At 40.8% G+C, this 15009-nt stretch overlaps 1 protein-coding gene across 2 annotated transcripts; it reads left to right on the top strand.

The window, feature by feature from the left end:
* Positions 1-1367: 1367 nt before the first annotated feature.
* Positions 1368-14765, top strand: LOC102229331 (inter-alpha-trypsin inhibitor heavy chain H3-like). Of its 2 annotated transcripts, XM_005800651.3 has the most exons (22): positions 1368-1512; positions 1699-1728; positions 2076-2099; positions 4371-4525; positions 5002-5106; positions 5225-5387; positions 5479-5589; positions 5694-5822; positions 5916-6032; positions 7333-7501; positions 7598-7723; positions 8685-8866; positions 8964-9149; positions 9242-9381; positions 10218-10378; positions 10551-10586; positions 10683-10751; positions 12230-12343; positions 12429-12630; positions 13026-13198; positions 13676-13787; positions 13858-14765. In XM_005800651.3, exons 1-22 carry the CDS (start codon positions 1402-1404, stop codon positions 13994-13996), a joined length of 2754 nt encoding a protein of 917 aa, XP_005800708.2. In that variant the 5' UTR covers positions 1368-1401; the 3' UTR covers positions 13997-14765. The 2 variants fall into 2 exon arrangements, with proteins under 2 accessions (XP_005800708.2, XP_023180683.1); XM_023324915.1 differs by lacking the exon at positions 1699-1728.
* The last annotated feature ends 244 nt before the right edge of the window (positions 14766-15009 follow it).

Here is a 15009-nt window from a genome sequence, read left to right as displayed (position 1 = left end):
ACTCCACGTACTTAGCAACGCAACAAGCACTGTTGGATTTAGATAGCAAACTAGTTTCTCTGGCACACTTTGACTCCGTAGCAATACCCAAAGGAGTTGATAATGTCTGTTTTTGCTTCGAGTGGGCCTATCTGAGGTAATGTTGCTGTAAGTGGGAGTGTTGGGTGGATGGTGAACTGAGCCTGCTCCGGAGCAGAAAGGCCCTTCTTGTTCCAGCGTGTGCCACGCAACACACTGCCAATGCGGAGGGAACATTTTCCCGAAAGCCACCTCGCAATTAGCCCGTAGCACTTGAATGTACAGCAGTGACGAGATTCCTGGTGATGAAGGGGGAACACAGGAGTGTATTCATTTTTTTTTTCCTTTTTAGTTTCATTTTTGCTTCAATCGTAAACCCCCCAGAAATAACACGGCAGTTGTTATTTCTGCCGTGTTTTTTGGGTGAGTTTCCCCAAATTCACCGCTCAGTGAATTTGGGGAAACTAGTGTCAACAGAGATGCACCGTGGCCTGAAGCTGACTCAGCAGATGAAAAACAGAGAGCACTTTGCCAGGTCAAATACACACACACACAGCTCCCAGAAAATCAGAGCTCCAGCTCCAAAGTCACACAGAGCTTGTTTTGGAGAGAATTGGCGAGGAAACAGTTTGGTTATGTTTTTCAGGTGTGCAAGAAGCACACCGATAATCAAAAGTCTTAAGTGGTCATTTGCACAGAGTGATGATTATATTTTCGACTTAAATATTTGATGTTTATTTCTAGTGGCAGACATAAAACGGCGCGGTGGGGCAAAGTACACAGTATTTCAACATGGCACTCACACTCACCTTGTTTTTTCAGGGATAACCGAGCTGCAGCACAGACTCCTCACTGTGGCACGACATGGATGTGTTAATTACCTCACACACTTATATCATACACTAAATAAAGTCATAATTGTTAGTGCGCGTTTTGTTTTTCTTCTGTATTTTTCAGCCACAGCTTGCTAGCTGGTTTCATTTTTTGTGTGTGCCAAATGTCAGTGTAGGTACAGGTTGGGTTTGAGTGGAAGCATTCAGATATCCACACGTTTTTCTTCTTCTTCTTCTTCTTCTTCTTCTTCTTCTTCTTCTTCTTCTTCTTCTTCTTCTTCTTCTTCTTCTTCTTCTTCTTCTTCTTCTTCTTCTTCTTCTTCTTCTTCTTCTTCTTCTTCTTCTTCTTCTTCTTCTTCTTCTTCTTCTTCTTCCAGCTTTATAAGTACCGTGTTTGTACCTCCAGGCCTTCAGCCAGCTGATCTTCTGGTCAACAGTCAAGGCCAGCTCACCCGCCCCCTCTGTCCCTCCTACCGGAGCAGAGAGGACTTTTTCTTTTTCTCCCTCCCCTCAGCTCTGAAGCGAGTCAGTGTTGGTTGGGAGTTCGGTCATGTCTGGTCCGTTCGGTGTCCGGCTGCTGCTGTGGGGCTGCGTCTGCCTCTGGCTCTCCAGCCCAACATCTGGAGCGCTGGTCATCTTCGAGGACGATGAGGCTCCGGAGGTAACTGTATACTTCCAGTTGTAGTTGATTGGTGCTAGTAGATGAATTAGTTTCATCAACGTTTGCGTTATGTCTTCATATATATATGCTGTATATATATATAATCTTACAAGCTGAAGTGGTAGCGTATGACTCACCCACATTTTTTCCACTTCTGATTGTTTTGGCAACACATTTGTGTTACAGGAAATGACGGGAGCCACCAAAATGCTTCAGGTGCTTGGCTGAAACTGTTAAAAAAAAAAAACAACGTAGTTTTTATGTTGGTGAATATAATGTATTGGTTTAATTCATTTGAGCAAATCATACTTAAGCGAGCAGAATTTAATTTATGTTGGTTGGTATAATAATATTAAGCTTTAAGCTTCAGTAATTTAATCAACATGGCTATGACCAAATTATTCTTACGCATGCAGAATTTAAAGTTTCTTTTGGAGGGGAAATAAATGATTTTTTTGTTGCTCTAATTAACACAAGAATTTCAGCTGGAAGGTTGTTGTTGCAATTTTGCAATGTTTAAATATAAATTTCCTGTCTTTTTTTGCTTGCTCTCTTTGCTGCAGAAACGAAGCACAAACGAGGCAATGGTAAGCTCACTATGTGTTCTGTCAACAAAAGGAGACCCTTTAACTTTTCCGCATTTATTCAAGTCGCAACCTCAAACTTCAATGTGTGCCAGGCTTGAAATATCAAGGGATGCTCTTGCGTTGGGATGGCCCAGTCAAAGTCCAGATCAGAGTCAAAATTCAGAACGTGTGTGGCATGGTTTGGAGACGCTACAGTCTACAGACGCTTTTCATCCAAACCGATTTCGCTTGAGCTGTTTTGTGAAGAGGAACGGAGAGAACGTGTTTTAGACGCGTAATAATAAAAAATAAAATAAAAAATGGTGAAGAAATAGAAGATTTGTTTTTGGACCAAAAAGTGGGAGTGACTAACCTCACAAATGCATGCCACACTATTCAGATCTCAGGCCTCATACAAACAATATCAACAAGCTGCATCACTTTATCTCCACTGCACAACTCTGTGCTTCTTTCTTATCACTTGAAATCCATTACAAGTTTTAGGCTGTTAAATGAGAAATGTGGAAAATATTAAAAGGAAATGAATATTTTAGAAAGAGCTGGTACCTTTTTCAATACTCTCCACAAACAAAAAATGTATTTATTGATTTATTTTTTACATTTAGTATGAAAGAACGTGTTCTCTAAAAGCCTTGGCCCCTTTTAAATATCTACTTTAAACAAAAGTAGATATTTATGTAAGATAAGGCAAAAACTAATGCAAATAATTTAATTTTTTGGAAAAACCCAGTGAGATAGTCGTCGTCATTATTCTCAGTGAGAAGATGCAGACTCATAACAACACTCCCAGGGTGTAAGAGGTGACGTAATGTCTCCTAAACACCGTTTCCTAGCTGCCCTGTGTTTGGCATCTGCATCGTGGAAATTGTATAAAATGTTGCAGCAATCTTCTGTCCAAAATAACTACGTTAAAAGATGAGCTCATGACAAACAGAGCGTGTCAGAAAGGTGCCGGTTTGACCTCACTTTGTGTAAAAACGACATCTGGACGTAAGAGGTCGGCTCAAGTTAGTAATAATTAGTCCTGTTTCCGAAAGCTGTGCATCATATGGTACTTACTTTGTTTTTGTTCTTTGTCCTTAATCCGCATAGAGGATAAAAACTGCGGCTGTGTCATTTGAAATGAGTTTTTTTTTGTTGTTGTAAAAACCTTCAAACGCTTGCTGTGTTTCTCAACTTAAGATTAGTGAAACTGTTTGCCAAGTTTTGTTTGCACACAAGACGAGCTCTAGCTGCCACTCTTTGACATTTTAGTCAATACCAAGGTGCATTGTACAAGCATTCATTCATTTGTCTGAACTTTTCCTCACTCTTTCACCGTTCCGCACAGACTTCCAGGTGATTATTTATTTATTGCACAACAATAGAGAAGAGAAACAAAAAGAATATATGATTTGTCAGTGATTTTACTCATAAAAATCTGAAACGTGTGGCGCGTCCGCGCATTCAGTCCTCTAGAGTTTGTTGAAACAACCTTTTCATGGCATTACAGCTTTGCAGATATAAAGACAATTTTTTTTTTGCCATTCTTCCTTGTGAAATAGCCCAAGTTGAGTTAGACTGGATCTAAAACATCTGTTTACAAATGTGCTTTTAAGTCTTACCTAAGATTTTCTGCCGGCTTCAGGCTGGACTTGAACTAGGCCAATCTAGCACAATGGATTACACTTTGAGTTAAACCATTCCATTATTAGATTTTCTTCTGGGACGGCCTTGAACTTAGCTCCATCCATCCTCCCATCAAGAAAAGCGTCCGACATTATGATGCTTCCACCACCATGCATCACTGTGGGGACGGTGCGTTCAGGATCACCAGAGCATGACCTGTGCCAAATTGCGACTTTTTGTGACTTCCTGTCAACCTTGGCTTGTTTAAATATTTTTTTAATTATATAAAAAGTGGACAATATTTTAAGAAGTGTGTGAATCCTTGAGATAACGGATTACGCTGGATTTAATTTAGAAGTATCAGTGTAAGGCGGCCCGAAGACATAAGCACTCCACACTTTTCAGATTTTCTGGTAGAAAACGTGGAAAGCCACGTTACTTTCCTTCCACTTCCTAGTTTAGTGCTGTTTTGTGTTTTTCACATCAACTCCCAATGCAATCCAATGGAGTTTGTGACAAAACGAGTTCAAAGACTCTCTTGCACATACTTTCTCAGGCAAACAAACAAAAGAAAGAATTTATCATTTCAATGTCGACAATATGAATGCTTACATTTAATTTTTGGATGACAGGTTTCCCTTGTTCCTTGCCTCCCGTTCACAGGTAGAAGTGCTCAGCGTGACGGTGGACTGCACCGTGACGAACCGCTTCGCCCACACCGTCATGACCTCGGTGGCCCTGAACAAAGCCAACGAGTCAAAGGAAATCTTTTTCGACGTGGAGCTCCCAAAGTCTGCCTTCATCACAAATTTCAGCATGTAAATTAGATTTCAGGTTCCATTTTTTCTCAGGCTAAGTTTTTTTATTTTGTTAGTTTCTATTCTAAATATCTTAGCACACTTTAAGTAGGGCAATGCTCACTTACGGACAATTTTTCGGCAAGACGTGGGAGCTTGTTTTAAGCCGGTCATTCCTTAATAGTCAAGAAAAAGGACTTGTTCCAATGAAAGATTATCTCACTTACAACATGGAGAAAATGTCATGTTATAAATGAAATAATCTGTCAATAGAACAAGCACTTTTTCATCACTATTAAGGAATCATTGACTTGAAGCAAGCTCCTACGTACGTCTTCCTGAAAAGTTACTTGTAAGATAATTTGTCGTATTTTAAATGCAGTAAGATATTTAGACTAGAAAGAAGATAAATATTACTTGGTAAGGTTTTGTGTTTTTGCAGTGAAGCACAGCAATACATATTTTTTTGCGTTGTCTTTTGTGTTTGTGCTACTCAGGGAGATTGAAGGGAAGGTGTACGTCGGGGAGGTGAAGGAGAAGGAGAAAGCTAAGAAACAATATGAGAAGGCCGTCTCGTCCGGACAGACGGCGGGATTGGTCAAGTGAGTCGACCGAGACACAAACTAGTTTCTTGTAAAACTGACGTTCTTTAAAGCCCCCTGCTGACCTGGCGTAGGGAGCAGAACGAGATACCTGTGTGTGTTGTTTTTTTTACTGCAGGGCTTCTGGGAGGAAGATGGAGAAGTTTTCTGTGTCGGTCAACATTGCAGCTGAAAGCAACGTGACTTTCATCCTGACCTACGAGGAGCTCCTTCAGAGAAAACTGGGCCAGTATGAGATTCTGATCCGAGTCAAACCCAAAAGTGTGGTTGAGCAGTTCCAGGTGAGTGGCCAGATGATTCATTTTCACTTCCTGCTGCCTCCTTATGATTCGATGAACGTGGTCATGAGCGGTGTCTCTGTGTCGGAAACAGATTTCGACCAACATTTATGAGCCTCAGGGCCTATCTCACGTTGACGCCCACGCCACTTTCCTCTCCAACGAGCTGCTCCCCCTAGTGGAGAAAACAGTCCTGGATAAGAAGGTGCCTCACTCTTCACTTGTCGTTTTGACTCTTTGAATGACTTTCGTTTTTCCTTCCTGTTTAACATTCAACGCAGATGTCTCACTTGTCCTTTTTCTCGTCAGGCTCACATCTCCTTCTCTCCAACTGTGGAGCAGCAGAGAAAGTGTCCAGGCTGCGATGGGACGCTGATAGACGGCGATTTCGTCATTAAGTATGACGTGAACAGACAGGAGAAAGTCGGGGACATTCAGGTGCGCTATGAACTCAAATCACAGATTCATGTTGTTTGTTGGCTTGCATGCATTCGTCCATTAAGTGCAAGTTGTGACTCTGTTTCCGTCTAGATTGTGAACGGCTACTTTGTGCACTTCTTTGCACCCCCTGACCTGCCCAGAGTGCCTAAGAATGTGGTGTTTATTATCGATAGGAGCGGGTCGATGATGGGCACAAAGATGGCACAGGTGAAAACTCTTCAGACACATAGTGGGTGCAGCCATTTTATTTGTCGAACAGCTGTGTTCCTCTTGCATAATAATGACAACAGAAACTCACATACACCAGCTGCTGCTACTGTGCATCGCTCCCTTTAAAGGGGCAGCGTTATATGAAGTCAACTTATTTTTAGCTTTACGTTGTATTGCATCATTATCAAAGACTAGCGGCAGCAGCAATTATCAAACACCTGGTGGAACTGCGGAGCTCATCATATAGGAACTACTTCTCAGCGATTCAAAACATTGTTTGCGGCTTGATGGAAGAATGTTGAGATGACGTGGTGAAGGTGGTTCAATTTGAAGATGGTACAAAGCCTCTGGTTTATGTATATTCTTGGTTTGTCTTGCGTGAATGTGTTGAGATCTCTCCAAGGGCATCTGAGATAGCTACTCCAGAACCTTCACTTTGTTCTGCTGTAGCCAACGACGGGTCGACTTGGCCTTGTGTTTTGAGACGTTGTCATGTTTGAACGTCCAAACACGTCCCACGCGCAGCTTCCGGGGCTGATGAGTGAAAATCTTCTTCCAGTACTTCCTGATGACAGACTGCATTCGTCCTGCGATCAGTTATGATTAAGTTCCCTGTAGTAGCTCACACATCCCCAAAACACCAGTGACCCACCTCCGTGTTTCACAGTAGGAATGGTGTTCATCGTAGGCCTTGTTGACTCCTCTCCAAATACATCACTTGGTTAAACAGTTCAAGTTTGGTCTCATCACTCCTTGGTGCTTTGTAAGAAGGATACTTTGTAGCATTTGCATAGTAATGGCTTTCTTATGGTGATTCAACCAGGCGGTCCATTTTTCTTCCAGCGGCTCCACAGCCACACCACTGTTTCTCAGAGTTGCGCGCTTCGGCTGAAGGTATCTATGGGCTTTTATTCGTATCTCAAACAATCGTTCTTGCAGTTGTTGCTGAAAATGATGATTTAAACCAAACACATTGCATGTGAGGACGGTTACTTTTAGTAGCGACGTTTGTGTCGACTTATGTGCATGTTTTGAAGGCCAGAAATCACAAGGTGTTTGATCAGGGTCATTTGGGTAGTTTCTGGTGTCATTATTGATTTGACAAGACTAAACACGGTTGTTTCACCTAACTACTGACCATTCAAGAAAGAATGTTTGTGTTTTTATCATACGTCGTCTCTGAAAAATGTCCAAGAAAACAAATCCAAAATTCTGTCAGGGTATGTATATTTATGACCACGACTGTGATTGTGAAAGCTGCTGGCAGGGGTACGTTTTGATCCCAGAACTTTTGCAGACTCGAGATGCACTGGTGGCCATTTTGGAGGACCTCCATGAAGAGGACCACTTCGCTCTCCTCCAGTTTGACTCCGCCGTTCTGTCTTGGAAGGAGTCTCTCACCAAAGCGACCAAACAAAACGTGGCTGAAGCAAAGGACTACGCCAGGTCAATCCAAGACAATGGAGGTCAAGACAACAAAAAGTTTAATGTGTCACACTCCCTGAATTTTATTACAGAGTTAAACAATTGACAGTTTGCTTATTTTGTTTTATTTTGCCAAGCTACTAATATTAACCAGGCAATGCTGGATGGAATAAATATGCTGAAGAGAGATAGACAGGCGAACCGGCTCCCTGAGAGAAGCATCGACATGATCATCTTACTGACTGATGGAATGCCAAACTTTGGTAAGTCTTTCCATACAGCGGCTTCCAGAAGTGTTTATATCTCTTAAACGTTTTTCACAAATTTGCATTGTATAATCTGATTTGGCTTGAAATTGTAAGTGACAGACTGAGATTTTACGCATAAAATAGAAGGAAATAATATACCGTTTTGCATGTATCTTTACAAATAAATGCAAATATATATTGATTTCTTTATTGGGTTTCACATTTATGTCTTGATTGAAGAACATGACTCTGTGTGCCTTTGTATGAACTGGGCATGATTCTCTAGAGGTGAGTAATTTTTCCAGGGGAGCCCCGGGCCCCTCTCAGCCCCCTCTTTTGGTCGCCACTGTGCCAGTAGAGCTGGAAGTCTTTTTGGACGTGTTTCAATAACCTTTACATATCTAGAAACTAAAACGTTCTCAATTCCTTGTAAAATATCAACAACCCAGTCCGTCAGTGCGTGGCAGTTTTCGTCATGCCACATCTACTTTGACTGGGCCGTTTCAACACACAAATGCGCTTTGTTTTAAACCATTTCATCATAACTCTTTAGAGTCTTTGGCTCAAGTTTTTTTTCTCCAATCAATTCTTCCGGGGTCGCCCTGTAGCTCCGTCCATATCAGCATCAATGTTGACCAACTTCACTCTCCCTGCTTTGTAGGTCCTGTTTATATATTTTTTTATCTTTTTTCTTCTAATGTTTTACATTGAATATACATCTTTATATCTGGAGTGTTTTAATATGCGTGTGAAGCAACCTAGGTTGGCTTAAGCCTGTAAAGCAATGTGTATATACAAGTTGTTGAGTTGCTCTAGCATATAAAATCCCAATAAACCACAACACAGCTTGTGGTTGTAATATGGCTTAAAGGGCTTCGAATACTTGTACTAGGCATCATATTGAGAGATAGATCTTACATTTTTATTTTTACGTACTTTGTATTTATCCTAACATTGTTTGCGTGTGCATCCGAAGGAGAGCCTGACATCCCAAAGATCCAGGAGAATGTGCGTTCTGCCATCGGGGGAAACATGTCTCTGTTCTGTCTCGGATTCGGAAACGACGTGGACTACAACTTCCTGGATGTGATGAGCAAAGAGAACAAAGGAGTGGCTCGCAGGATCTTTGAAGCTTCGGACGCTACTCTGCAGCTCCAGGTGAACGGTTTGAGCGCTTTGAGTTCTGCTCGGCTGAAATGAATGTGATGTTTTTGGGGTGCGATACAAAAGTGGAATCAACTGCAATCGTTTGCAGGATTTCTATGAAGAAGTGGCCAGCCCCCTGCTGTTAGAGGTGGACCTGGTATATCCAGACAATGCAGTCGACTACGTGACCACCTCTCACTTCCCTCAGTTGTTCAACGGCTCAGAGATTGTGGTGGCGGGTCGGCTGACGGACAACGACCTGGACAACTTCCTGGTGGAAGTCCTTGGCCAGGGCGTAAGAAATAAACTCTACAAAAAGAAATGTCAAAGGGTTTCGACGGGTCTTCATCTGTCCCATTTAGAATAACTTTTCTCCTTCCTGTGTAGTTGGAAGATAACTTCAAAGTGCAAGGCCAGGCCGGCGTTGTGGACTGGAACGTGATGTATCCAGATGAGACTTACATCTTTGGGGATTTCACCGAGCGTCTGTGGGCTTACCTCACCATCCAACAGCTCCTGGAGAAAAGGTCTGTTGCGACTCAATTAAATACTGAACGCATCAATTTGAGACCTTTTGGCATAAAATCTGCTCCGAATGTCAAAATCCAAGTAGTCGGAACTGTTCAAATTAAATTGAGCGTATTACGAGGGAAACTAGACATTTCCATGTGCTGGTTAAAAAGAGCTTTTTTTTCCACACTATCCAAGTAAATTTTTCCCGTGTTTCGTACTTTGATTTCGAAACACGGATTAAGGGGGATTCATTATAACTTTCTTCAAAACATTGAGATTACTAAAACTGCCTTTCAGCAAGGGAGGAACGCCCAGATGATGATGTCTGGCTTTTGAAAGCTTTTGATCACAACATTTGAGTGTCACGATGTCGCACCACCAAGAACTGGGGTGTTTGAGTTGTTTCAAGTCAAAAGAAATCATGAAGAGAACTTTAGACCGCCACCATCTGGCTCGTTCTCAGCTAAAAATTCCCACAAGTATAAACAGAAATTCTCAGCCAGCACACCATCCAGGAAGGAGACGGTTTCTGTGTCCCCAGAGATGAACATAGTTTGGTGCTAAATATCCAAATGAACCGCACTATTCCACCTTAATAGACATAACTTAATTTCTGGGCTCATTTCTTTGTGTCTGCTACTTGAGTTGTAACCGACACCCGATGCGGTTTTCACCTCTCATGAGAAGTATACTTGCTGAGAAAAGATGTTGATGTGTTTAATCTTCGTTTTCCTTGCTGGTTGTGTCTTGAGCAGTACTGATTAAATTGTATTTGTCAGCCATTGCTAAATAAAAATCCAATGTTGATGGCAACATATGTTTTGTTTTGTTTTTTTCCCCCTCATCACAGTAAGACTGGTGCAGCAGATGAAAAGGCCAACGCCACAGCCAAGGCCCTGGAAATGTCTCTGCAGTACAGCTTTGTCACTCCTCTCACCTCCATGGTGGTGACCAAGCCTGAAACAGAAGACGGCACAGACAGCCCTCTCATCGCGGACAAACTGACCGAGGGTGAAACAAAGTTTTCCTCCCCTCCGATTTACCCGGTCAAGCTTTTGGCGTAGAATTAAGCTTACATGTTTGAAAGGAGCAAACGCATTGATAATAAGCATCATTAACATCATTAACTGGATTTTCTGATACAAAATGTGTCAAGTTGCCCCTTGTTGGTCTTTTTTCACAGAGCAAAGACAGCAAGCGGAAAGACTGAAATCAATGGGTGAGACAATCATTTTCTAAAAGAAAAAGAAAAAAAAACTACTGGGTTTCGATAATTTATTAAATTAGTTTTTTTTACTTGTATTTCAATGTACAGCATACTCAGGATTTGCATCAAATTTCTTCTCTGCCCCAGTACAGTATGCGTCTTCTCCAGTGTATTTAGGTAAGTACATTTCATTAAAGAAGGATGAAGATGGTTATATCGCTTATTTATTTTGTAATCTATAAGAAGGTTTGTCCAAATGTTGATTTGTCGCAATTTCTTAGATTTCATGTTTGAAATATTTGTTTTCTTGCTGATAGAGAAATTTAAGGTAACACTTTATTTTAAGGGGGTGTGCATAAGACTGACATGACACTGTCATAAACATGACATAATACATGTTATGAACATGAAGGAGTCTTTATGAATGTTTATGACTGTTGTTATGAAGTGCCATTTGGTAAATAATGACACTTTTAACGCAAAGTTGACTCTTTTAATTGACTTTTAATGTAAGATTGAATGGAACTTAATGCTAAGTTGACACCTTGACACTTTTAATGTAAACCTGAATTAAAAGTGTCACTATTTACCGAAAGGCGGTTCATGACAACAGTCATAAACATTCATGGACACGCCTTCATTTTCATGACACTTTAATTTAAATTTTTTTTTTTTTAAAGTATTTTATCTGTATAATCGTTGCGGAGCAAACAGAATAAAGCTGGTGGCTTTAATGGTCTGTTGTTGTCATACGATAATGACCACTGTGCGTTTTCTCCAGAGTTACAAAATGTTATTTTAGTTCTTAAGCAAAGAGTATAAAATTTCAACCACAAAGGCAAAACTTAACAGTTTAAAATTTGCTTCAATAGTAAGAAAAGAAAAAAAAACAGAAACACAACTTTTAGCTTTTTTACAAAGACGTGCTTCAGTTCGGATTGGTGTACATAAAAGAGTGACCGCGGTAATGGGCAGCAGCTGAAATACTCTAAGAGAGTGTCAGAGTGACAGAAATAGTCCTACTTTGCGAAATTTCTTCATATTTCTTCATATTTGGGAGTAACTAATGGAAGAACTAAAAGACTCTCCAGCTAAAAGAGGCAAATAAACCACAGAAAAGCTCTTGCCTTACCTGTTGTTGATTGACAGTAAACACCACCAAGCAGAGGTGCCTACTGCATAAAAGTATTTGAGTAATTGTTCAGAGCAGAAAATGACAGACTAAATAAATTATGAATACACGTGGGGAATGGTGCGCCCCCAAGGATCTTCACGTATGAAACTCATATTAGGACCGGTACCAGTAAAGTGTTTCCATCCAGAGCAACTATTATAAAATAAAATGTTGTCACAAACTAGAATACTACAGTCGTTTAATTTATACATTTAATTTTCACCGTTGGTGCACTTCTGTCGACATCGGCGTCAGTGGACGTAGCTAACCAATGGAAACGTTGGGAGTTTAAAAGCAGCAGGAGTTTGTTTTGATCTCGGTCTTTCTCTCCTATCGTCTGTTAGCTTTAGCTGCTAGGATAAGCGAATCCGGATTTATAGTAACTGGAGATATTAACGACAGAACCAAGTTTAAAAAATCCCGAGCTCTCACTCCGAGAGCCATCGTTTTTTAATTGTTACTGCCACTGTCTGTGCTGCAGTGGATGGAGATCCCCACTTCATTATAGAGCTTCCTGGGAGAAACGACTCTCTGTGCTTCAACATCAACAACGTACCAGGAACCATTTTTAATCTGGTCCGTGACCCAGAAGCAGGTCGGCAAACCAGTTTCAAACAGTTCGCCCTCTGAAGTTCAACCTTTCCATCCTTTCTGCACTGATTCCCATCATCTCTCCTCAGGTGTTTTTGTCAACGGTCAGATCATAGGAGACAAGAAGATTCCTCCTGATGGGAAAATTAACACCTATTTTTGGCGTTTCGGCATCGTCCACCGGACTTTGGGCGTCAGCCTGCAGGTGACCACTCAGTATATTTCAGTTTCGCAGGACGGTAAAGACGCCAAGCTGCTGTGGACAGATACAGCCTCTCTCAAAGGACCCAAGTGAGTTGGAGCAGTTTACGTTTTATACCTGGAACTCAGAGTACGCTGAGTTCCTTCAACTGCTGACTTTACAGCAACTCGTGTTTAGTTCCATGTTTTAAACAAAAACTATAGTTCCACCAAAATCTGTTTTTCGTCACCCATGTCTACCTAATAGTTTGTTTGTTTCCTCCCATGAGACTCGCGTTGAAGGAGGTCCAGTTGGGTTAATCCAGGCAAAAACGGGGATGTTAATTCTTTAAGCAACCTACTGTTTCTGCTGTAAACCCCCACCCCCCATTTTATTATGTTTTTTTGTTTCCCATCAAAATGAAAACCGTTGTGCTGAAGGAAAACGTTAAAAGTGTCCTTCAAATTAGGTCGATTGTGACAGTCTTTGTTATGTTGTGTTTCAGCGTGGATGTTGTGGTTACTAAAGATGGCAGCCTGACTGTAACGCTAAAGCGCTCCGTTAAGTTTGTGATCCTGCTCCACAAAGTGTGGAAGAAGCACCCCTACCACCGGGACTACCTCGGTTTCTACACCCTGGACACCCACCTTCTGTCCCCTTCTGTTCATGGCTTGCTAGGTGCAACATGATGTATTTTTTGTGTGTGTGTATGTGTGCGTTTTTACACTTCCTGAAGGGCACTACTATTTAAATTCAGTGTTTTTCATATTAACCCGGTTTAGTAAAACATTTAAACACAAGAATGCACAATGAAGCAAGATATATTTGTGTGGATCTGGCACAGATATAAATGCAGCAAAGCATAAATGACTTCCTGCATGCGCACAGGTACATTTCCATAAACTAAAAAGTTAATGACAAGTAGATGTATTTCAGTAATTCAACTGAAAAAGTAAAACTCCTATATTCTAATAATTTATTATACTCACACAGTTTACACGTTAATTTGTTAAGTTTGATTACTGCATACATATAATGAAAACCCAAAATTCAGTTTCTGACAAGATTAGAACCAGGAAAAATTGACCAGATTTAAATTTCCTTACCTTGTGTTGTTTGAAAAAATAAATGTGCCTGCTGTAAACTGTCCTTCAGGTCAGTTTTACCACGGGATTGAGTACGAGGTGACAGATTTACGTCCCGGGGAATCTCCAGAGAAGCCAGACGCCACCATGTTTGCAAAAGGACACCAGCTCAATGTGACCAGGTAAGTCGAGAGAGTGGAGCTGGTTGTGGTAAATGTCTGAATCCCGACCTGTTCTCCTGGTTCCGCACAGAGGCTGGCAGAGGGACTTCAGAAGAGACGTGAAGAACGGTGAAAACGTTCCCTGTTGGTTCATCCACAACAACGGATCGGGCCTCATCGACGGCGCGGCGGCAGACTACGTTGTGTCGAGCCTTTTCACTACGGTCTGAAAGCAAGTAGTGCCTTCTTGTGCACTACTAAATACGATCAAAATCAAGTTTATTAAATCAATGAGGAAATTCGGCTTAACACTCTTGCAGAAAACAGAACTGTCTTTTTTTCCCCCGATATTGTGGCAAATATCTAGGATTAGAAGAACTTTTTTAAAACACTGCTAGGTTAAATATGAACCCAGGGTTTGGGTTATTTCCCCTGTTGTGGACAAATTCAGTACTTTAAACTGAATGAATTTTAGACTTTGTTTTTTATTCTGCTGTTCAAATAATCAGATTAGTAAAACAGACAACAACAAAAAATGTTAAGAAAACAGCACATTTCATAATGTGCATTATGGGTCAGTTTGCCTCTTTGCCAATTTGTTAACCTCATTTTACATCTACATGTTGCCATATCATCATCGCCTACAAAGTCCATTTCGTAAACAGAAACAAAGCATGTCACACCCATGTCTTCAATCATAGTGTATCGGTTTATTTCTGACATTTCTGATGACTTACGGAGATAAATACTCACACAGGTTCTCAGATCTCGCATATAATTTCATTGGGTTGTTTTACATTTTCTAGAGAATTTATACATCTGCCCCACATTTCCATTTACTGTGGTTAGATCCTCACATCTGGCGTTTAAGGAAAGATTATGACCCTCGATTAAACCGAAATAACTCTGATCACATTATGGCGAGGTTCGGGATGCAAGGATGACATGTTATTTGTTTAAAATAAATCACTACACTGCAATAAACCACATTCTAATTGTTTTGTTGTTATTTGGTTCATTTAGACAAGTAATGCGGATTGCATGTTCCACAAAAAAAAAATAAAAAATGGTGGGAAAGATTTGCTTTATGGAAACTTCTTGTAGGTTCCTAAGTGAACTGTGTAGGTTAGAAACAAAAAGAGACTTTATGTATGAAGATGAATGAATAAAATTAAAACCTCATTTGTAGTTGTAAACATTTCTAGACTGTCCCTTATCGTCACTTACTCTGTTATTCTTGTCT

This window comes from Xiphophorus maculatus, chromosome 20, assembly GCF_002775205.1.
Source record: "Xiphophorus maculatus strain JP 163 A chromosome 20, X_maculatus-5.0-male, whole genome shotgun sequence".
NCBI lineage: Eukaryota > Metazoa > Chordata > Actinopteri > Cyprinodontiformes > Poeciliidae > Xiphophorus > Xiphophorus maculatus.
The sequence above is the reverse complement of the archived record's forward strand: the minus strand, read 5'-3'. Positions and strand labels throughout refer to the sequence as shown.